The sequence below is a fragment of the Sus scrofa genome, chromosome 6 (genome assembly GCF_000003025.6).
Source record: "Sus scrofa isolate TJ Tabasco breed Duroc chromosome 6, Sscrofa11.1, whole genome shotgun sequence".
NCBI lineage: Eukaryota > Metazoa > Chordata > Mammalia > Artiodactyla > Suidae > Sus > Sus scrofa.
The window spans coordinates 116,086,839-116,110,606 of record NC_010448.4 but is presented as its reverse complement, the minus strand read 5'-3'; the positions used below and the strand labels follow the sequence as shown (position 1 = coordinate 116,110,606).

At 43.5% G+C, this 23,768-nt stretch overlaps 1 protein-coding gene across 4 annotated transcripts in view; it reads left to right on the top strand.

Moving 5' to 3' along the window:
* The window catches only part of GAREM1 (GRB2 associated regulator of MAPK1 subtype 1), a 224,483-nt gene extending 214,247 nt beyond the window's left edge, over positions 1-10,236 (top strand). For 3 of the 4 annotated variants that reach the window (XM_021096217.1, XM_021096218.1, XM_021096219.1), the window contains 2 exons: positions 2,947-3,113; positions 4,882-10,236. In XM_021096217.1, coding sequence (XP_020951876.1) covers positions 2,947-3,113; positions 4,882-5,773 — 1,059 coding nt within the window. In that variant the 3' untranslated portion in view covers positions 5,774-10,236. The remainder of the gene's footprint in view (positions 1-2,946; positions 3,114-4,881) is intronic. The other variant, XM_003482054.4, reaches the window with a different exon arrangement.

Here is a 23,768-nt window from a genome sequence, read left to right as displayed (position 1 = left end):
CTACATTTCTCTGGGATATAAATGTCCCAGGATGAATCAAATCAAGAAGCCAAGAAAAGTAGAATGATGACCATTAAAGGGTACAAGAGATAGGAAGTAAGACGGCGCTGTGACTTCTGAATCCCAATATGTCTCCGTGTCCCGAAAGCATATATAATGTTTCCCATAAAATGCAGTGAAATGACTTCATGCAAGCACCCACATCTGCAGCAGCTCCACGTTGGAAGTTAACCCATGGAGCTGAGTCTGCGGGGCCATCAGCTGTGCCCACCCACCCAGGGCCGCCCTCTAGCAGCTGCCGGCACAGCACAAGCCTTGTGCCTCCACAGCATTATAGCTGAATTCTGGTGTGATTTTTGTTTTGCTTTTAACTACCTTTCCTCCAAAGTGGATTTCAAATAAGTCTAGTTCTTTCCCATTAAAATCCCACAATGATACCCCAAACCACCCTGTCATCACAGCAGAAGGAAGTCTTTCCCTGGCTTTGTTTTAACATCTCCTCACTGACCACTTCCCATCTCCTAAGCGTAAGAATCTCTCTCTTTCAACACACACACCCCTTTGTTCTTTAACGCCTTTCAGGTGTCACCTGGCCATCTCAGTAGCTTTCCCTATTTCAGATGCTGCTTGGAGTTTAGCTGTAAACACACCCAGTCAGCCAAGCTCACTTCCAGACCTGTGACCTACACATGCTTCTTCCTACTGCTCCCACCCTGCTCACCTCTCACACTGAGAAACCTGTTAGGAAACTTTTCAGGACTTCCCAGTTATAGGAGGAGGAGGCAGAACCAGCTGTCAGGGACTTTCAGTGCGTGGAGTCAGAAGGAAAGGAAGAGAGTACTTCCCAAAGGTCCAATTCAGCTACAAAAGTGGCTGCTTTTCTGTATTCTGAGACCTAGGTCAGCTGATGATCCTAAATTAAAAGGTATAACATAATCCCCGTCTCTCAGCCTACTATAATTGACATCTAGGTAAGTAGTCCCTAATGAAATGCTGTATTTAATAACTAATTCCAAAACTGAGACATTTATAAATCAAATCCATCCTTAACCGTTTCTCTTCTGCTCCTCTCTAATCCAGTATTGAGAAGTGACTATTTTTGAAATTGAAAAGTTAACCCGCAGACTCCTTATCATCTCACGTTTTCCATGGTTCCTGTTACTTGAAGCACAAGCAGAACCAAGCACACCTATAAAAATTACACCCATCCATCCTGTATTCTAAAGATGTTCCCTAAGAAAGAAACACAGTTGACTGCTGTATAATTCACTAACTAGAGAAGGAAAATGACACAATATCTTAATCTTATTTTGTAACCAGTATATACTTGCCAAAACCAGGGAGTGGAGTGACCCAGCTAGAACTTTTCAGTGTCCTAGTTGGTCCTCAGCTTCTTAACATGACCCCAGAGTGAGGCAAGAGTACCCCTGGGCAGGCCTACAAGCCTCCCCCTCCTCCTCATCCAAACCTTATTTCCTCCACCATCACCTTTTTAAAAGCTCAAAAGCCTGCAGCTGTTGGAGAAGAAAATCTGCTCTGAATATTGTGTTTTAGCCTAAAGAGCTGCTCTAGATTTTTTTTTTTTAAAGGAAGAAAAAATTGTAGCTACTGGGTCCCAATCACCAGGGCGGGAGCAGTGATCTCCAGCCCCAGGAAAATATGCGATGGGGAGATTCTGAATGGCTTCTATTTCACTTGGAATTGTGGTTTGCCAGGCCACCCGGAGTCACCCAGATGACTGTTAACATCTGGTTTTCTCCCCACAAGTGACTCAGGCCTGGGAAGCCAGTTAGAGGCCCGGGGTGCAACACAGGTGGTAGAAGATGCAATGTAACGTGAGCCCACCTCATTGGGTCTGAAGCAAACTCATATCACGGCTAATGGGAGCTGCTGTTTCATTGTCTTCGTTGCCCCAGAGCCGCTGGGACAGAAAAGAATTGAAGACAAAAGCCCAAAAAAAAAAAAAAAAGAACAACAACAACAAAAAAAAATGTGGGAACAACATCCTAAAAGCCAGGCAGGGGTGTTTTTGACAAAGTCAGAATTGGATCCATTTTCACCTGTGTAGTTCAGAGTCAACTGGCTGAACCAAGTATAAACTGCCCCCTGCTGTCTGACACAGAGAAGTACATAAAATATCTGTTTCATTAAAAGTGATTTGTTATGGACACCTGCCATGAGTGGGTAACAGGCTGGGGTGAAGGCAGGTGGAGGATGTCACAGGGCACCTGCCTATTTTTCGGTATGAAGATGAAGGGAGGATGAGAGAGGTGGAGGTGGCTCCTATAAAAGGTACTGTTTCTGGGATTTGGAGCACTGCCTCATTACACTGCCTGCTGCCTCGTTTCTCAAAGAATGGATGGTCCATGGTCCAGCATCATCTGTATCACCCCAGAGTTTGTTAGAAACATAGGATCTCAGGCTGCACTCTAGGTCCCCTGATCACTGTATGCATGTAACAAGATCCCCAGGGGCTTTGTGTGCACATTTACCTGTGAGAAGTCCTGACATAACTTCAGAAAGAGCTTGTATACTAGACAGGATCTGCCATTCCCTAAGGTTTGGGTCAAACCAAATTTAGTTTCATCTGTGATTAAACACAACACCCCAGGAGAATTTCATCCTGTTGAGATCGTGATTGCTTACACCCTTATTTTCTTCCTGCCTCTGTTTTCTACATCCTCCCATGTCACCACCTCTTTGCTGTCGCTCATCCCTTGCTACATTCCAGCAGCATTTGCCAAACTGTTTCTTTCAAAATCAGTCAATTCTCATCTCTGGCAGCCTCCTGTCTCCCATCGTCCTTGTTTGCTCAGGTCTCTTCCCCACCGCCCCTTCCACCCCCACGGGTGTCATCACAAGAGCAGCTATTTGACCCTCCGGGAGGGAGCTGGCCCGATGCATTGTCCGTGTATCGCTAACCCCGCATGTTCTCTTCTGCGCCAGGTCAGGGAAGAATGCCGGCTCCTGAACGCCCCACCTGTTCCGCCCCGCAGCGCAAAGCCTCAGTCCACCAGCCCCTCCGTCCCTCCTCGCACAGCCAGGCCGGCGCGGCAGCAGACTCGGTCTCCCAGCCCCACCTTGTCCTACTATTCTTCAGGGCTGCACGACATGTAAGTCCTTCACCAGGTTCCTCTCATCCCGCCAGATCCCCGGTTCTCAAGAGCAGTGCCAAGGAGCCATCCCCTAGGCAGGGTGCTAGGAGAGGACATTTTCCTTTAAGAAGTTGGGTTTTTTGGTTTTCTAAACTGAAGAGCATGATGTGGCCCTCTTGGTTCTGAGCCAGGATGGAAGAGCCAGTGACCTAGGAAGATGCAGAATCTGTGAGGAACTCAGTGGGAAAGGCTGCCTCTGCTTCCTCCACTCCGTGTCACCCTCACACACGCAGACGGCACCTCCAGGGAACACCTGGATTTGCAGGGGTCCTGCGGTTCCCCACTCCGAATTTCCCACCCAGTGCAGGGGGTTCCCTTCCTGAGCATCACCGTCGTGCAGTCTTTCATCTGGATCCTTGCCGTGTGGCTCATTCCATGGTTGGCACACGCCCATGACTTTTTAGAACTCTTTATTCAGATCGAGTTAAAATCTATCTCTGTGGAACTTTCAGCTATTTCTTACGTCGAGAGAGACAGATGTAGGTCCAGCCCACTTCTCGTGGTCCCAGCGTATAAAACCGTGGGGTCAGCTATGATGCGAGTCTTCTCTTCTCCAAAAGAGACACCCCAGTTCCGCCAGATGTTCCCTGTCACCCACCTCTGAGCACACTGGTTTTCACAGTCGCTCTAAAGTTATGGCCCCAGAGAAGAATATGATCACTTGCGATGGTGACAGGTTAAAGTAGCTCTCTTTGGCAGGTGTTTTTTGTTCTCTGGACATTTAAATCTTTATGCCAATGTTACCCAGTTGCACAGAGACCAAGGCAAGCACAAGCATTTTATTCAAAGCATTTCTTCCAGCCTCAGACTCTTGGATGGAAATAGGGTTGTCAGTTATGCAGTCCTGTCACTGTAGCACAAGGGTGACAAGCATGAGACACTCACTTCTCTCATCTCATTCCATCCTCACCCACTGCAGATATCACTCATCAATCACAGCGCCTGTCAGTGACAATTTGTCATCTCTGCTGTAGTATATATTAAGTCCCTATCTTCATATCCATAATTACCTGTGTTTTAGTAATTTAAAGATTCTTTTGTTGGAGTTCCCTTTGTGGCTCAGTGGCTAATGAACCCGACTTGGAACCATGAGGATGCGAGTTAGATCCCTGGCCTCACTCAGTGGGTTAAGGATCCAGCGTTGCCATGAGCTGTGGTGTAGGTCGCACACCTGGCTCAGATGCCCTGTGGCTGTGGCTGTGGTGTAGGCTGGCAGCTGTAGCTCCGATTTGACCCCTAGCCTGGGAACTTCCACATGCCGCCGGTGTGGCCCTAAAAAAAAAAAGATTCTTTTGTTAAAAAAAACCAGCGAGGTTGGAGTTCCTGTTGTGACTGTGCAGTTTAAGAACCTGAATGTCCTTAAGGGTGTGCCTTTGATTCCTGGTCTTGGTCGGTGGGTTAAGGATCCAGTGTTGCCACGAGCTGCAGCATAAGTCAAATATGTGACTTGGATCCATTGTGACTGTGGCTATGACATAGGCCTCAGCTGCAACTCAATATTCAACCCCCTAGTCCAGGGACTTCTATATGCCCCAGGTGGGGCAGTTTAAAACAAACAAAAAACAAAAAAAAACAAGGTTAAGCAGGTTCTTTAGCAAATTCATAAATGATAAATATATTTGTTTCCTAACTACATTTTTCTACTCAGAAGTGACACCTATGGGATAAGGACGATTGGGGTATCTTATGTTCTCATGCATCTCCCTCTCTGTGTTTGGCTTTTAAGCAGCGTTACTAAAAGTGACACAAGCCCGCCTCAAAGTGCTCCCGTCTCCTGCTACCCATGTAACCGAGTGAAAACGGACTCCGTGGACCCGAAGTCCCCAATCGGAAGTCCATCTGCTGAAGCTCTGTCCTCGAGGCTCTCCTGGCCGAACCCCTATTCGGGAGCGTCAGAGACCCAGACGCGCAGTGATTTCCTGCTGGACCCCAGCAGGAGCTACAGCTACCCTCGACAGAAGACACCAGGCACGCCCAAGAGGAGCTGCCCGGTGCCCCTCGCCCTCGACGGCTGCGAGCCACCCAGCCCGATCGCCGGCGCTGCAGGGCTGGGCGGCGGCGCCCCCGGGTGCCCCAAGTCGGCCAGCTACTCCTTGGAGAGCACAGAAGAGAAGACTTTGGCGGCTGGCACGGCCAAACAGAGTGCCTCGTGCCCCGCCCTGCCGCCCCGGGCCCCAAAGCCAGTGGAGGAGAAAGCCGCCCCCGACGCTTGTCCTTTGCCTCTGAAAATCGATGGTGCTGAGGAGGACCCCAAGTCTGGGTCGCCCGACCTCTCCGAGGATGCGTACTTTGTTGCCAAGGGCACGCAGGACATCTTCTCTGTGCCCTACCCTTTCTCCTCCCCTCTGCACCTGCAGCTGGCCCCCCGGTCCTGCGGCGACGGCTCCCCGTGGCAGCCACCTGCGGACCTGTCAGGACTCTCCATCGAAGAGGTGTCCAAGTCCTTGCGGTTCATTGGGCTGTCCGAGGACGTCATAGCCTTTTTTGTTACCGAAAAAATTGATGGCAATTTGCTGGTTCAGCTCACAGAAGAAATCCTCTCGGAGGATTTCAAATTGAGCAAACTGCAGGTGAAGAAAATTCTGCAGTTCATTAATGGCTGGAGGCCCAAAATATAGCCAAATAAACCCCAGCTAGCATCGAACAAAAGTGAGAAACGTGTGTGCTAGAAGGGGTGGGCTGGGACACAATTTCATGGGTTTTTTTTGCACTAAAAACCTTCTCTGTAAATAGGGATAAGAGAAAACTCTTACTATGCAGATTACGTTTTTGAATGGTGAACAGGCTATTTTGTACATCAATAAAAATGCTGTACAGAACACATAGAGGTGTGCCTTGTCACTCAACACTCAACAGCTGCTAAAAGACAAAAGGCATGTTCAGAGAAGTAATTCTTACCCAAGTAGGTTTATGCGAGAAGGTATGATATTTATTTACAAAATAGCCAAAGCTGAAAGACATAAGAATCTTAAAAATACAAAAACAAAAACAAACAAACAAAAAAAAACCACTTTGGAACAATTCCCTCCTTTGGGAGAATCAACTTTAGGCAATTAACTCTATCCTGTGCTCTGTTGTTTGGATTGCTCAATGCTAATTGTTTTTCTCTTGTGCCTGAAAATGTTAGTGATAAGAAATGACACTGCAATGTTATGTGCTTGGTGGGGATCTTTTTATCAAAAGGCAGTTTCCAGAAGTCATGTGCTGGTAGCAGATCTTTGATGTCCTTAGAAATACAGATCATGACCACAATAATTTATCTGTAACTGCTGCTAATTTTATTGGGCAGAAAATTAAAAAAAAACATATATATGTAGATATATATATATCTATAAACAATACAAAGGTCTATGTTTTAAACATCAGTATGCGTCTAATACTTTAGATCACATCTGTTCACTTTCAAATATCCATTGAGGTTTAGGGCCATTAATTAACTAAATTGACTCTCTTAGGGAGAGTGGACAGAATGATTCCAAAGATTCTCAGAACCCTGTCCCTAAGGCTCAGTCTGATCAGCCTCCATTACGGAAAACTTGGAACAAATCAGAAGAGAGTCTGTCTGGAGGAATTAAGTTTGATTTTAAACCTATCAAGGGCTGGGTTTCACATAGAATACTTTCATGCGGATCAATGTCTGGGGAAATGACTGTTTCTGTCAAGTGATGCTAATTCTTGGGTTTGAGGGTCTTAGTCTCCTCATGTCTGGGGATGAGGGGTCTGGAGAGCATTTGTCAGAGCACAGTAGGCGTTTTCAGCGTGCTTTGTGCTTTAGGAGACCTCAGAAGTCAGACATGCCATATCTTCTGTTATGGTATGTGCTACGTCTGGTGAGTCATTGTTTAAAGTATCGTACAAGTCCTTGTTTAGTTCATAAACCTCTTCTTTCCCCTCTCTTCCAAAGAAAATACGTGATCGCCATACTTTCATTCCAACAGTCCCGGGACCCAGTCTGACAGTTTTTGCCGAACATGATTAAATATTCCAAAACATAATGGCATCAACATTGTTCTTGGCTTTTTGAAGGAATATCAAATTTTAAGAGGGTTTAGTTCTCCAAACAGGGTATCACCCCTAGCGTGCCTCCCCGGAGTCTGTCCCCACATCTGGAGGTACAGCCACCCAGGTGCCGGCGTGACTTGCAGGACTGGCTTATATGATGTTCCCGGTTCTTCCCACTCACCAGGATAAATACTCAAATGGGAAAAGACCCACCAGTCTAGTTTTGCAAAGCTGTTCAATATGGCATCATTTCTTGGCATTAGAGATACGTTTAATCCATCTCATTGTTTAGAATTGAGGCGAATTGATACCTTTTCTCAATTTTCATTTTAAATTTTTTTAATAAAAAAAAGCATTTGCCCCCCAACATGCCTCCCAAAATGCAAATGCTCTATTCTAGGTTAAAAGTACCCCATAAAAAGAGTACCCTGTAAAATCTGTCAAGCTGGAGTACCTCTTCAAAAGTAACTGACAGTTCTCTGTAGAAGCTTCCAGCACTGTATTCAGATGACAGGTTGAGAAAGCCTCCTTCTGTGTGAGGGCCAACTCCTTTAGTAAAATTAACCTCTCAGAACTTTTCTTTAATATAAAAACAAACAGGATGCAGTTGAAAAGTTGCAGGTTTCCCTTGGCAAAGCCTGACTGAATCCATGAATCAATTCTTGGCCCTTGGACACCATTCTCAAATTCAGGAGGGAGGAACAAGATGGGTTAGAGTTTATTAGGAAGGATGCCTCACCTAAACAACGGATGCCTTTTATTTTTTTCTTTTTGTTTTTTCTTCTGCAAAAACTTGACCCAAAGTCATTTCTATTTTTTGTCTTGGTGTACATACATTGAGTTGATATTGATGGCAACATGGAGACTCCTCGAGGGCAGGGACTATATGGCCTTTGATTCATGTTCTCAAAATTCACTGAGCACCTTTTGTGTGCCGGGCACTTAGAGGCTAGTATGATTTGACAGTGCTGGAAAAAAAAAAAGACAGCTCCTGCCTTCTTGGAACTCAGCGTGTTTATATTTAAGATCCTAGCTGTTGAGTTTGGGTATGTGCAAGAGAGACACGCGGGCTTCTGGATAGTTGGATGTATGGAAAGTAAATTGTGCCCTGGCTTTTGGAAGAAATGGCAACCTCTGTGAAAGGGGTAGTAAAGAAACACCACAAGACCATGGTAGAAAATTGTGGAGGCGGAAGGTCTCTCTGACCCCTGCTGGCGAGGGTTCATTTTCACTGATTGGAATTCTTTTTAATTGATAGTAAATATCTTCTGGCATCTCTCAAGCCACATGGCACCCTGACTAGACGTAGCCAGAGAGAATTGTGACAAGAAACGCAGAATTGAGATAGGAAGGAAATAGCCCATCCCTTCCGAGCTGCAGTTTTACAGTGAAAAGCAATGTAGAGAGATCTCCCTACAGGCAGAACCTTTTCTAACCAACCAGGTCCAGACTGAGGACATTTATTTTTTTCTTTTTACAGGCACACCTGCAGCATATGGAAGTTCCTAGCTAGCAGTCAAATCAGAGCTGTGGCTGCTGGTCACAGCCACAGAAACACAGGGGATCATTCACCCACTGAGCAAGGCCAGGGATCAAATCTTCATCCTCATGGGTACTAATCGGGTTCGTAACTCACTGAGCCACAATGGGAACTCATGGCACGCTCCCTGCAGTCGGTGCACTGACCCCAGTGCTTGGGAGAAAGTGCCCAAACAGGACTCTTTTGGGGGGGGTCCGTGAAGATATGGCCAAAACCATCATGAACCCCCCACCAGAAAAGAAATTCAGCAATAAACCAAACCAAGCAGCTAAATTGTCAAATGTGGACCCAACTCACGCTGGGTGGGAGAACACAAGCCCTCACAGATCAGTTCCTTCTGTCTTGTAAACGCCTGCACGTTCTCTCTTTTAAGTTGAGCTGCTCAACTTTATGAACTGTGAAATTTACATTTAGACCCTTTCGACCCACATACACCGTTCGAGTTTATGAAGTTGCAGCAAGCTGCCCATTTGACTAAATGGCAATGTTTATTCTGGTTGCACATCGAAAAAAACAGTCTTAGGGGAAACATTATGACTGTCCATTCCAACCATTTTCAGACACATGGATAAACTCCCTCTGCTCACATTCCAGAGCCACCTGCATGTCATCCACACAGCTCCTCGAGAAGTTCAGGGGTGGGTGTGGATGAATAGAGGGCCCTTCGTTTTCTAAACACTTTGTGTAACAAGTCACTGCTCATCATGCCTAAAGAGTGTGAGATTAACGTTGTGAATAACAAAATGGAAAACAAGACAATTCTCCAAAGACCCTTGTGAACGGTTCCAAGAAAATTTCAGCTTCAGTCCAGCAGAAGAGGGAAATCTGCTGTTGGACACACAAGACTTTCAGAAACAATGACCATCCCATCAGTTCCCACTATTTTTCTAGTAATACAATGGCACCAGGCTGCTAGGGCAAGAAAGTAAAATCCCCAGAGTGCAAATGATGGAAAGGAGGACTCTTAACAGTATGGACTTCTCATGGCTACTTGTCTGATCACATTGTTTAGTATTCAAAACTTGGTGTTTTAAAACTGGTCTCATTGTGAGAGCCAGAAACAAAGGGTAAACGTGATTTCTGTTAAAAGTATATACAAATATCTTCTGTCATTTTGCTGCTCTAATTTTTAGGCTATGAGTTTTGTAATGAGCTTATCAGATGACGAATTTCCTTTGTTTACAATCTCATGTAGGAGGGCTCAGATCATTTCCTAGCTAGAAACCTCTTCTCCCATTTCCATATCCAGTTCCACTTAAAATACTGGTTCAGCTAAGCCTAAAAATTGAACTCAATCAAAAATTTCCTTGACTTAAATGGAAATGGTATATTCTTCTCAAAGAATTTTATAACCATCTTTACAGTTTCTTTGCTTGGAAAACTGGGGTTGTTAACTACATTATTTGCATTATTTCCAGAGTATTATCTATGGGCCCAATGTGTACCTCAAAATAAACATGGTATGTTATGTCTAAAAAAAAATTGTTGTTGATTTAAATGGTTCTGAAATGTCTATAAATAAAGAAATTTTAAAAGTTGCTCTCCTTGCAATTGTTCCTAAGTGAGTTGGACCTAGTGTGTGTTTTTCTAGAAACTCCCTTCCTCATCTTCATGATGCAGAAGGGTATTTCTCTGAAGGGATTCTGGAGACCGCAAGCCCACTCCATAGCAACATGAAATTGAAGACTGTGGCTAGCATGATAAGTGGAAGAAGCTGGGAACCAGGTATTCTGATGGCATCTAAAGAGAATCCTGTAAATGTGTGGTCAGGAGTTAGGACAAAAGCCAAGTGTGGATGAACTGGTGAGCTTTAAAAAATAAGGGGGGGGTAGATAAATTAGGCATTTGGGATTAACAGGTTCACAGTACTACATATAAAATAAATACAGAGTACCATATATAAAATAGATTAACAGCAGGGAACTATATTCAATATCCTGTGATAAACCATAATGGAAAAGAATGTGTGTGTGTGAGTGTAATTGGATCGTTTTGCTATACAGCAGAAATTAAAATCTTGTAAGATAAAATTTAAATAAACTTTTTAAGAAAAGAAATGTAGAGTTAAAACCAAATATCCTCCAAATCCTACCTGAGGTTTAAAAAAAAGCCAAATTATTTAAAACAATGAAATTCAAAACAATCTCCTGTTTCTCCTGGATAAATTCTTATTTCACTGAAATGCATTTTCCCTTAAGCAGTCCCCTCCCCCACCTCGGCCCCTCCTTGCTACTCATAGGCCTCTTTCAGGATTTACCACATAAATGCTCCCCAAGCTGATTCGTTTTCATGTCTCTGGGCTGATAGAGCTTTCTGCGCATACTCTGTCCTCTGGGAAGCTATAAGTCTTTGGTGTCAGGGCTTATGACTTCATTGTCCTGTCTTCAAAAGTAATACTACTTGAGGTCATTCCGTTCCTGATGGCCACCAGAGTCTGTGCCATCAAGATCCAGACCCTGCAGCCGCATGATAACAGTGAGTCAAAAGAATGGCATAAATGAAGTCTGTAGTCATCAAAAAATCTCTAAGTAGACTAAAGGAGAGCAAGATAAGAACTTGTTTAGAAATCCCCAGATCGAGTTTGCATCACTTGCCAATGAATCAGTTTTCCTTCTCACAGTTGAATGAAACCAATGAGTTCAATTTTTTAATGGATAGAAAGTGAACTAGAAAAGATTCAGTACATTTCTGTAGGTTGATTCAAATATTGGCTCTAAAAGACACAGGCGATTGAAGAGTAGTAGATGCGGTTGGATGACTTAAGCTAAGGGTGATTGCAGAACCAGAAGCAGTGATGGGTGTAGATAAGAGACAGTCTGTGCTCAAGAGCGAGGCTGGTGAGAAGATACTGTGCAGGGCTTAAGCAATAGCATCTGTGAGCAGGTCACAGGAGTTTAGAGCCAGAGGGAATCTTGGAAGTGATCCGGTCCAACCTCTTTAACTTTTTTGGAATGAAGCCCATGGAGGGTAAATGACCTCCCCCAGATCACACACAGTTTGTGGCAGAACCAGAGCTAGAAATAAAATCTCCCATTTCCCCACTTTGTACTCAGTCCACTACGACTTTGTCTCCCAATATCCTCAACTTTTAACTTTTAAAAAAATCACATTTCATTGTTTTCTTTAGCACGTGGAATGCCTCCAACTTCCCTTTCTTCTAAGGCTAAAAATAGGAGATGAACTGATGCTCCCCAGTCAGTGTTAGCTGAAAATCAAAAGAAACCTCTCCAGCTTGTAAAATGGAGTCTCTGCACATGTCTCCTGCTTTTGATCAAAAGCGATGACTTAGTGAAGATACCGAGATAGCTATAAGATGAAAAATGTTTAAAAAAAAAATCCAAATCTAAATGTCCATCCACAGATGAATGGATAAGGGTGTGGTGTACACACACACACACACACACACACACACACACGCACACACACTGGAATATTACTCAGCCCTAACAAAGAATGAAATAATACCATTTGCAGCAACATGGATGGACCTAGATCATACTAAGTGAGGTAAGCCAGACAAAAAGACAAATACCATATGATATCAGATATATGTGGAATCTAAAAAATGATATAAATAAACTTATTTACAAAACACAGACTCATCAATACAGAAAAAAAGTATTGGTTTAGCCAAGGGGAAAAATGATAGGGAGAGATACATTAGGAACATAGTAGGCTTAACAGATACACATTATGAGACATAAAATAAATAGTAATCTACTGTATAGCATAAGGAACTATTTTAAATATCCTGTAATAAACTTTAATCAAAAAGAAGTTGAAAAAGAACATATATACACATATATGTATATTGTGGATATATATATAACTGAATCACTGCTGTATACCTGAAACATTGTAAATTAACTATACTTCAACTTTGAAATTCCCAAGAAAGTCCACACAAAGCATCCACACCTTTCATCCCACTGTATCCTGGGTAGCCCCTAGGAAGAGTACTAGATGAGGCACCTTGGGGCAGAAGCTGTAGTACTAACTATGGCCACAGGGTGTCGGGCTTTTCCAACCAGTAACAACTACCCAATGATTAGTCAACTCTGACGGAATACAATGGTGAGTCAATTAATACGAGTAAAAATTTTAATTCAGCTATATTGTTGGTCTCTATTCCCAGTCACCTTTCCACTCTCCTTAGCCAAAGGCATTAAAATCTTGAAGTTACATAATCAAAAAAAGTGGCTAAAAAAAGTTAAGGAATTTGAAAATGGGTCATTGTACAGTTTTTTCATGCCATATTTCTACTGAGAAAGATGGCAGAGGACTTTTCAAAGTGCAAAACTGACCTTCTAGATACCTTACTCTTTCTTGGTCCTTAGCCTCTGGAATTTTAACAGTGAATGGTGACAATTAGAAGCTCCGCATAGAGAAAGTTGTAATATTATTATTATATTATACTATTATTATTATTATTCCCTTGATTGGTTTTGAGCAACAAAAACCCTCAACCAAAACCAAAATCTATCAAGTTATTTTATTACAGTAAAACTGACTTTCAAGTAAGTATTCAGAAAGTACATCTCCTTCAATCCTCCTTCACCCTAACCAACCATGAACCTACCTAATTCATCCTGGAAGGAAGAGCAAAGAAAAGATGAATTCCAATGAAAAGCATGTCAGACTTTAGTTTGGGCATAAACATGTTTATGCTTCATTCTCTGTGCTTTGTACTACTCTCAGTAGAGCAGAGTTATTAACAAAGTAAAGGAAGTCTCTTTTTCAATTCAACTTTTAAGGAGACGACTGATTTTATAAATCCAATAAACTACCAATAATTTCAGTTTGAGTTTAGGTTACCCTCTTGAAACAGTGTAACTGCCAATTAAAGTTTTCGTAGAAACAGGTAATCCTGGTTATATCACATTTCAGTGATTAGTGAATCCATGGGAAAAGAGGATTTTTCTTCATATTATAAAATGATTGGCTATCATGGTTCCATTTCTCTTTTTATGTTACTCCTGTCCTACACACAAAGGCTCTCATTTTTGTTTCTTTGTCCATGTGAAGATTGAAGAATTATGCCAGTTCTCATATGTATCCCATTTACCTCCATCTAAAATTGGAAAAGTCTAGCAAAGTAAATGAGCCTTGAAGCAAAACCTAAAACCAGGATGGCCAACCATTTTACAAGGTAAAGAACAGTGCTTGTGTGGCCTGTGGTCCACTTTTGGGTCAGTCCCATTTTTCTAGGAGATTCACAAGTCACTGAAATTTGATTTAAAAAAAAAAAAAAACAGATAAAGAGGTACATGTTGTGCACACCAGTTATCTGAGGCACGTTCTGAAGAAGTAAGCTTTCCCTATGTTAATCATCCTGGATGATAGGAAGATGTGGGACTTATTTGTGCCACAAAAGGAAGAGGCAACCTGAAGCAATACCACTATTACAGTAACTTATAAAGCATGGGAATCCGTAAATCAGTTAATAATTGATAGTTTATTTGGGAGATTGAGATAATTTTATCTTTCACAGATAAGTAACTGCAAAAGAACATTCTGAAATAGGAACTGAGAAAATGAAGTACATGTTTCCTTATTCAGTTAACTATTAGGAATGCTAGTAGTTAATGCTAGTCAGCTGCTCTGACAGAGGTGCTTATTTCGTGGTTTTTGTTTGGTTGGTTTTGGTTTGGTTTTTGGGGTTTTTTGCCTTACAGTGTTACCAATATGGGCCATTTTTAGAGCATTCCATCCATAGGCTTTGTCCCCTCCTGACTGTCACCCAGTGTTGGGGTGATTTTAGTGCAGAAAGTTTATAAAGAAATCAGTAGTTGTTGGAGTTCCCGTTGTGGCTCAGTGGTTAATGAATCCGACTAGGAACCATGAGGTTGCGGGTTCGATCCCTGGCCTTGCTCAGTGGGTTAAGGATCTGGCGATGCCATGAGCTGTGGTGTGGTCTGCAGATGCAGCTCGGATCCCGCGTTGCTGTGGCTCTGGCGTAGGCCGGCAGCTGTAGCTCTGATTCCACCCCTAGCCTGGGGACCTCCATATGCCACAGGAGTGGCCCTAGAAAAGGCAAAAAGATAAAAAAGAAAAAAAGAAATCAGTAGTTGTTACTAGAGATGAGGCTTTGATAACTCAGCAAGCCAACATTCCAGCTCAAAGCTGTGGATAATCCCCTGACCTAACTCAGCTCCTCTCCTCACCGACCACTGTAGGTCTCAGTATTCAAGGAAATAAGGGGCCTTCCTACTGTCTTCCCCCAAGACCGAGTTCTCCTCATACCTCTTCCCCTAAGACTTCTTGGACCTCAACTCATCCTTAGCCTAAATTTTACATTTCCATTTTTGCTCTATTTTTATCTCCAGTCAGCTCATTAGGATGCCTGAAAACATCCTCTAAACTAAACATCCTCTAACCTGATTTTCATAACGTGTCCTCACTCACAGCCAAAGAGATCCACCAGGCCAACGACACTGGAGAGACTGTTCCATCCCACAGGCAGATGGAGGTGGCTAGGGCGGCTGGTGTGCAGTTGTCTGGATCCGTTAATTGAAGTAATTCAGGGAAATGTGCCTCCCATCATTCCCGAGCAGTAAAAAAAAAAAAAAAAAAAAAAAAATTGCCTTTCAAATCCCAGCTGTATGAATGCTAAAGACGCAATTACTTTTAGTATTGATAAAACATTGGTCAGCCAGCCCCTCACCCTCTGGCACGCCCCGGAGACAATCCCAGTATGTTTAGAGGAATGTGTGTCTCATTTGCTCCTGGGTTGACCCGCACCCAGTTATTCTCAGCCTGGGCACTGTACCCAGCCGGCCATGGCCATGGGGCTACTTCCTGTTACTCATCATGACCAGGAGCTCCCAGGCACGGCCTCTGATTAGACAGCTGGTCCTGCAAACAGGCGCCTCTTGAGATGTGCATGTAGGCTTTACCTGTCCTTCTGCAAAGGTTCTGTGTGCAGCTGCTCCATCGAGGTGAGTTACCAATGTGCTTGCTTATAATCCAGGTATCCAGCAAGTATATATACATCCACATTCACCCACACCTCTTCCCTGGATAAAGATCCTCTCAAAGATTCATGGTCTAAACCCATGAGTAAATGGGCCCAGTACTGAGCCACAGACCGCTTCATAACTACGCCCTCAGCTACACAGACACCTAGGGGACACTTTGAAATGCCACACATACAGGTGTGATGGGACTCCCACAGGTGTACGTCCATCCTTTTCTCGGGATCCATCCTGAGGGAGGGTTTATTTTCCTAGTGACCAATATTTAAGACCTTTGGAGTCAGCCAGCCCTGAATTTGGGTCAGAGTTCTTTTCTTTATTATCGGTGTGACTGTGACCTCATTTTCTTACCCAAAATCAGAATAATGGCAGCCACCTCTTAGAGTGGTTATGAAAAGTAAATGAGTTGATATATGTGAAGCTCTTAACAGACCATTTAGGTCAAAAAAAAGACTTAATTCTGTTCAGAAAAAAAGAATTAAACCCGTTTTAAAATGATGAAGATAGTATGGGAGTAACACACATGCCTTCTGGCCATCTGTTCATTCAGCAAGTATTTTTGAGCATATATTATGTTTTCTGCACAGATTGGGTATGAAAGCCGTTCTGAGTGAATAAGACACAAGCTGATGGTTTACAGACAGCTGGCACAATAATAAAATCGTTTACTGAGTACTTACTGTGCTCCATTTCTTGGAACATAGGAAATCACTTGCACTATCTCATTTAACTTACACGGCAGCAGTAAGAGGTAACTAATGTTATTTCTGTTTTTTTGTTTGTTTTTTTTAGAGCCAAACCTGATGCATATGGAAGTTCCCAGGCTAGGGATAGAATTGGACCTGTAGCTACTAGCTTATGCCACCGCCACAGCCACACCAAATCCAAGCCGCGTTTGTGGCTCACACTGCAGCTCACAGCAATGCTACTGAACAAGGCTGGGGACAGAACCTGAGTCCTCATGGATGCTTAGCCAGGTTCGTTACAGCTGAACCACAATGGGCACTCCTGTTATTTCTGTTTTTAATAGATGAGGAAACTGAGTCTAAAAAGATAATTCATCCAAGATCACACAGCAAGTAAGTGGTCAACCCTGAAGTCAAACTCAAGGCTTTCTGATCCAGGGTCCATGCTCTTATGTGGAAACACGTGCTTTCCCAGGGCAGTAGGTCACTGTGACCTAGAGCTCAGAGAGGACCTCCTGCAGGAGTGGCATTTAAACAGGAATCTGGAGGATGAGTTGGAATTAGGGAAAGACAGGGAGCAGGGAGAAGGTGAAGGATGTGGGAGGGAGGAGAGCAGTGCTTGCACAGTCCTGGGGATGCAAGAAGCACAGCATTCCCAACATACATCGTTCACTGCAGTATAGCGAGTGAAGAACCTCAGTGAGAAGTGAAGCCTTTCCATGCACGTCATTGCACTGCAGGCAAGGGAGGCTGGTCTTCATGCTGAAAGCAGTGGAGAAACTTCGTTGTTGAAAGTAGGGAGCAATGGGGATCAGACAGGATCACTGGGAATCAGGGTGGGAAATGGGTTGAAAGGAAACAAATCTGGGTACAGGGAGAACTATTAGAAGCAATTAGGAAGCACCCAGGTAATGCAAGGTGTGAGGTGCCCTGGATGGAGCAGCACAAATGAGGATGTAGAGAAATGGACTGACGGGAGCAGAGTTTAGGGGGTAAAACAACAGCACCTGGTAATTGATCAAACATGGCAGCTACAAATTTGAAGCAAGTGCCTAAAGCCCCAGGTGCCTCTGATTTTCCAACTTCTGCCAACCCTACCTCCTAATACACTATGGAACGCGAAAGTAAAAGATTGATATCATGGAGTTGCCATCATGGCTCGGGGGTTAACGAATCTAACTAGGAACCGTGAGGTTGCAGGTTCGATCCCCGGCCTCACCCAGTGGGTTAAGGATCCAGCGTTGCCATAGAGCTGTGGTGTAGGTTGCAGATGCAGCTCGGATCCTGCATTGCTGTGGCTCTGGTGTAGGCCGGCAACTACAGCTCCAATGAGACCCCTAGGCTGGGAACCTCCATATGCCTTGGGAGCAGCCCTAGAAAAAGGCAAAAATACCAAAAAAAAAAAAAAGATTGATATTATGGTAGTGTTTCAGGGGCTCCTAGATATGAGAAGAAACAATAGAATGAATTTAATGAGAAATGATGAGGTTCAATCCAAAATCTCCTCCACTGGACCCTATCATAGTTGGAAGGATGAAACAGGAGTTTAGTCACCAAGCATCCCTCAGCAGAGCCAGGTAGAAATCTTCCAATGGGTATCCCTGACTAGGCGTATTCCCCTCTCACCAGCCACAATGGCCTCTGAAACCATGGTAAGCCTGGGACTTCCTCAAAGTCAGAGACTGCACCACTGATTCCAGGGGTGCTAAAGGCTGCGCTTCTGCAGGGCAGGGCTGTGGAACAGAAGGCTGTACCAAGAGCCCCTTCAGCAGCACCTGTGGAACAGACAGCGTGGCTCATGGGAGTGAAGGAGAAGAGGGATGGCGTCCAGGTTGTCCATCCGGGAAACTGGATGGAAAAGAAACTGAGCAGCAGGATGAGAAGGGGATGCCATTTGAGCTTTGGGCGTGCTGCCTCTTGGGGCCGCCCACCAGTTGGGGTGTATTTGGCTGCAAAAACCCAGCTACAGCAGCTTAATCAAGAAGAAGTTGGTTTTCCTGGATAACAAGTAGCCCCCGAAATGCATTTAGGGCTTGTGCAGCTGCTCAAGGAGGCTGTCCAGGAACCTGGATCCTTCAGGGCTCCTGCTGCATTGCCCTCGCCTGTGGTTTTGTCCTCATCATTACAGTTTGGATCCTGTACCTCATCATTACAGTTTGGATCGCATGACCACCCCAGGAGCAAATGCCACATAGGTGGGTATTTTTAACCCTGAACAAATCAGAGCTCTACACCCAAAGAGGAAGAGATCAGACACTGGATAAGCAACAAGCAAGTAGGCACAGGCACTTATGCAGTATATATTCATTACCCCAATGTTGATCATAGGAATGCAGGCAATCCTGCTAGAGATATTTTTGATACCCATGTCAGAAGTTGAAGACAGAACTCAGCTCTAGAACAAGTTAAGTCATTAACTCTCTGGAATCACATCTTTATTCTTGCCTGTATTTTCAGTTGTCTCAAACCCATCAAAAGTTTTTGAGAAATGCTGTATTTTATATCACACCTCCTGGAAATGCATAATGCATATATGAAAGGCTTTGAGAAATTCTCAATAAAACCTGTTTGATTATATTTAACCCACTATGTCTCCAGCAGTCCCCAGACTATGCTTTGGCAATGCAGGCGGAGGCTAGGATCATCTAGTTTAGTTCTCCGTGGCCATGTAGTTTACTAAGAATTAAACTGTTGACAGGGTATAAGAAATATGGCCAGCTTCCTGGGCAGGCACCCTATGAAGTCACACAACCCTAAACATTTAATCCACCCCCCAAGGGGGCGCTAGGGCTTTACCTGCCCCTTAGGTCCTGACCATAGGTTCCTGCTAACCAGAGGCCCAGGTTGCAGGAACCATTATTGTCCTAAGCCCTAAATGCACCAGTCAGAAGGCTAAGTGACAGTGACTCATTGAGGTTGGGTTCTAAGTGGACCGACTGGGAGCCTAACAATGACCCTTTGATGTCATGAGCCTGAGTATACCAATCAGAAAGCTAAGTGATAATAACTTTTTCGTGTCCTCTCCCCTGGGTAGATCAATCAGGACACCAAGTAACAATGACCTGTTGGTCTTTTAGATCTTGAATAGAATCCAGAAGTCTAAGAGAGAGTGGCCTCTTATAATCTGGGTCTAACTGGACTAGCCAGGGGTACAGATTTCTATCAATAAATCAGAATTCAAGTGCCAGAGACACCCTTCCTCCACAAAGATTAGATCCAATGGGCCACTCAGTGGCTCTGGAACTTCTGCAGCCAAGGGCCTCCCAGCCCCTCCACTGATCACAGTCCAGTCCAGTGTTGATGGTGGGCATAGCTTAGGAGGAGGGGTTTTTGTGTCCCTCCCTGTGCTGACAGTGTTTGCATTTGCTGTTCCACCTTCCTCAATGCCCACCCTCAGCTATCCTTTTTTTTTTTTTTTAACTTTTTAGGGCCATATCTGCAGCACATGGAAGTTCTCAGAGCTGCAGTTGCCAGCCTACACCACAGCCACAGCAACATGGGATCCAAGCTGTGTCTGTGACCTATACCACAGCTCATGGCAATGCCAGATCCTCAACCCACTGAGCGAGGCCAGGGATTGAACCCGCAACCTCATGGATACCGCTGAGCCACAAGAGGAATCCCTCAGCTATTCATTTATTTAGAATCATGTGCCAGTTATGATGGGGATGGGGGATGGGCCTTCCCCACCACCTCCACACCTGTTGTAATTAGTCCTCTTTACTTAATAAAGTACCAGAAGAAATGAAAAAGGGAAACAAATGCCCCACACATGGGTTAATGCTCTACAGTTTTTGTCTTGGAATTAATTTCAACAAGAGGCTTCAAATTTTCATTTTGCACTGAGCCAGTAAACTATGTAGATAAGTCTCAGGCAAATAGGATAAAGATCAGATAGGCATGATTCCTATTTTTAGCTTTTTCCTGTTTCAGAAGAAGCAGTTGCCTGCCAGTTGAAATACCTTTGCCCTTCTTGCTGACATAAACACACATGAAAATACTAAGACATAGAAAGGTTCTCTCATTGCTGTTAACACCCTTCTCCCACTTCTTTTTTCGGGGAAGGGGGATAGGTCAGGTTTGTATTAAATGTAGTAAAAAAGGAAATTAGCCTCACTTTATCATAAATGGGTATGAAGGGGGATTTTTGTCTTTTTGTCTTTTTAGGGCTGCACCCGCGGCATATGGAGGTTCCCAGGCTAGGGGTCGAATTGGAGCTGTAGCCTCCAGCCTATGCCAGAGCCAAAGCAATATCAGATCCGAGCTATATATTCAACCTACACCATAGCTCACGATAACGCCAGATCCTTAATCCACAGAGTGAGGCCAGGGATCAAACCTGCATCCTCAAGGATACTACTCAGATTCATTTCTGCTGAGCCATGATGGGAACTCCTGAAGGGGGATTTAAAGCAAACTTTTTTTTTTCTTTTTATGGCCACATCTGCAGCATACGGAAGTTCCCGGACTAGGGGTTGAATCTGAGTGGCTGAGGCCTGTGCCACAGCCACGGCAATGCCAGCATTTTTTTTTAACCATACAACAGTTAAAGGCACTAGTCTTTGAATGCATTGGGGAAGAGAACGTTTTATTTATTATGCTCCAACATAAAGTATAGGACATGGCCTGTAGTGGGTGCCCAGTTGGCTGATGGAAATAGTGGTTCATGAGTGAATGCATTTGACAAGGTCCAAACGGAGATCAGAGGAACCCACTAAACAGCCAGAGCCGAGACACAGGTACCCACTGCAGCCTTTGCTGAAGGCCAGGATCTTTTTTCTACCTCACATCAATCCCTTTGTGAAGCTTATTTAGGTGTTTGGAGCTTAAGCTTCTGCCAGACAGAGCAGGAGCTAGGTCTCCTGACCCCAAGACCTCCCCTCTCCCAGTCCTTGAAAGCAGCAACAACAAGTCTAACTCATCCTTCACATTGAGGCAAATACCTAAAAACAGGAACAAAACTGCATAATTGCAGGTGGATTTGAGTCTCTCTCAATCAGGAATTTTTTTTTAAATCTCTGACTATTAACATAAATGATGAGTTCCCATCGTGGCACAGCAGAAATGAATCCAACTAGGAACCATGAGGTTGCAGGTTCGATGCCTGGCCTCACTCAGTGGGTTAAGGATCCGGCGTTGCCATGAGCTGTGGCATAGGTCACAGACACGGCTCAGATCTGGCGTGGCTGTGGCTGCGTCGTATGCCGGCAGCAACAGCTCTGATCGGACCCCTAGCCTGGGAACCTCCATATGCCGCAGGTGCAGCCCTAAAAAGACAAAAGCCAAAAAAAAAAAAAAAAAAAAAGCAAGAATGATGTGATGGTAGAAATAGACTTGCCCACCAGTCAACCAAGAAAGAAAAATTGTTTAAAAGCTGTTTTTAATCTTTAGCTCCAGGCAAATATGTATGGTTTTTAAGGCTTATTTTTTCCCTGTTCTACCTACTTCCAGCCTATAATTTATGTATTCCAACAGCCCCTATCACTACAATGTCATGAATGGAATGCAATAAGGCATTTCAGGGAAAGAAAAAACAAGGTGTCTTTCAAAAAGGGTAGTTTATGAGTCAGTATACTGCTCTGTCTAGGATAATCCATATCTAATGCTTTGAGTTTGCAAAGCTGAAACAGAGTCTTGGGATCAGTAGAGAAAGAATGAAATTAGCTTTGGGAAGCAAGAGCAGCACTTTCATTTCTTTGAAAGAGGAAAACTTAAACCTAACAGAAAAATCAAAAAAAGCAGCAAAGCTCCCGTATTAGCAGAAAGAGATTCTTTGTTATTGTTTGTCATGTAAAATGGCAAGATAATGAACCATCAGGGATTGACCTTTTCGGGAAGAAAAGAGGTGGTATTTAGATTCCTTTTCTGAGTCAGGAACTAGGTCTTAGTCTGTGGACTCCTCCTCAGCAACTGCCACAGAGATTTTTTGGTAGTGGGTGTTTGATAATATCTGCTGGTCATTCGACAGGTGGGTGGATGGGTGAGTGCATAGGTTTGTTGGGGATGTAACTTCAGCAAATTGCTCTCTTTTCTTCTCTGACATCATAGCAGCCTTTTGCTCATTCTCTTGGTCTCTGTCCTGTGATGCCTTAGGCATACACATTCCTTTATTATCTTCCATCATGGTCTATCCCAAGATACTGGATATAGTTCTCTGTGCTGTACAGTAGGACCTCATTGCTTAACCAGTCTAAATGTAATAATTTGCATCTACTAACCCCAAACTCCCAGTTTATTCCACTCCCTTCCCCTTCTCCTTGGCAACCACAAATCTGTTCCCTATGTCTGTGAATCTGTTTCTGTTTTGTAGATGTGTCAAATCTAAAGTATGGCACAAATGAACCTATAAGTGATATCACATGGTATTTTATCTGACTTACTTCACTTAGTATGATAACCTCTTAGTTGTATCCATGTTGCTGCAAATGGCATTATTTCATTCTTTTTGATGGCTGAGTAGTATTCCATTGTCTATATGTACCACATCTTCTTAGTCCATTCATCTGTCAATGGATTATTTAGGTTTTTTCCCTGTCTTGGCTATTGTGAATAGTGCTGCTATGAACATAGGGGGGTATCTTTTTGAATTATATTTTTGTCTGGATGTATGCCCAGGAGTGGGATTGATGGATCATGTGGTAGTTCTATTTTTAGTTTTCTGAGGAGCCTCCATACTGTTTTCCATAGCAGTTGTACCAATTTACATTCCCACCAACAGTGCAGGAGGGTTCCCTCTTCTCTATACCCTCTCCAGCATCTGTTATTTGTAGACTTATTAATGGTGCCCATTCTAACCACTGGTGTGAGGTTGTACCTCATTGTAGTTTTGATTTGCATTTCTCTAATAATTAGTAATATTGAACATTTTTTCATGTGCATACTGGCCATCTGAATGTCTTCTTTGAAGAAATGTGTATTTAGGTCTTCTGCCCACTTTTTGATTGGGTTTTGTTGTTGTTGTTATTGAGTTTTGTTGTTGTTGTTGAGTTATATGAGTTGTTTGTACATTTTGGAGATTGGCCTTGGTCACTATTTTCTCCCATTTTATAGGTTGTCTTTGCTTTTTTTTTTTTTTAAATGGTTTCCTTTGCTGTGCAAAAGCTTGTAAGTTTGATCAGGTCTCATGGTTTATTTTTTGTTTTTATTTCTATGGTCTTGGGAGACTGACCTAATAAAATGTTTGTACAATTTATATCAGAGAATATTTTGCTGATGTTTCCTTCTAGGAGATTTATGATGTCATGTTTTACGTTTAAGTCTTTAAGCCATTTTGTATGAAGTCTCATGTCTAATTTATCTTAGTCTTGGTCCCCAAGACTGCCCCACCTGCCCCTCAGCCTGTCTCACCCTGGTCAGGTTCAATCAACTTGAATATAAACAAATTAACTATTCCCCCTCTGCTTTTGAAAAC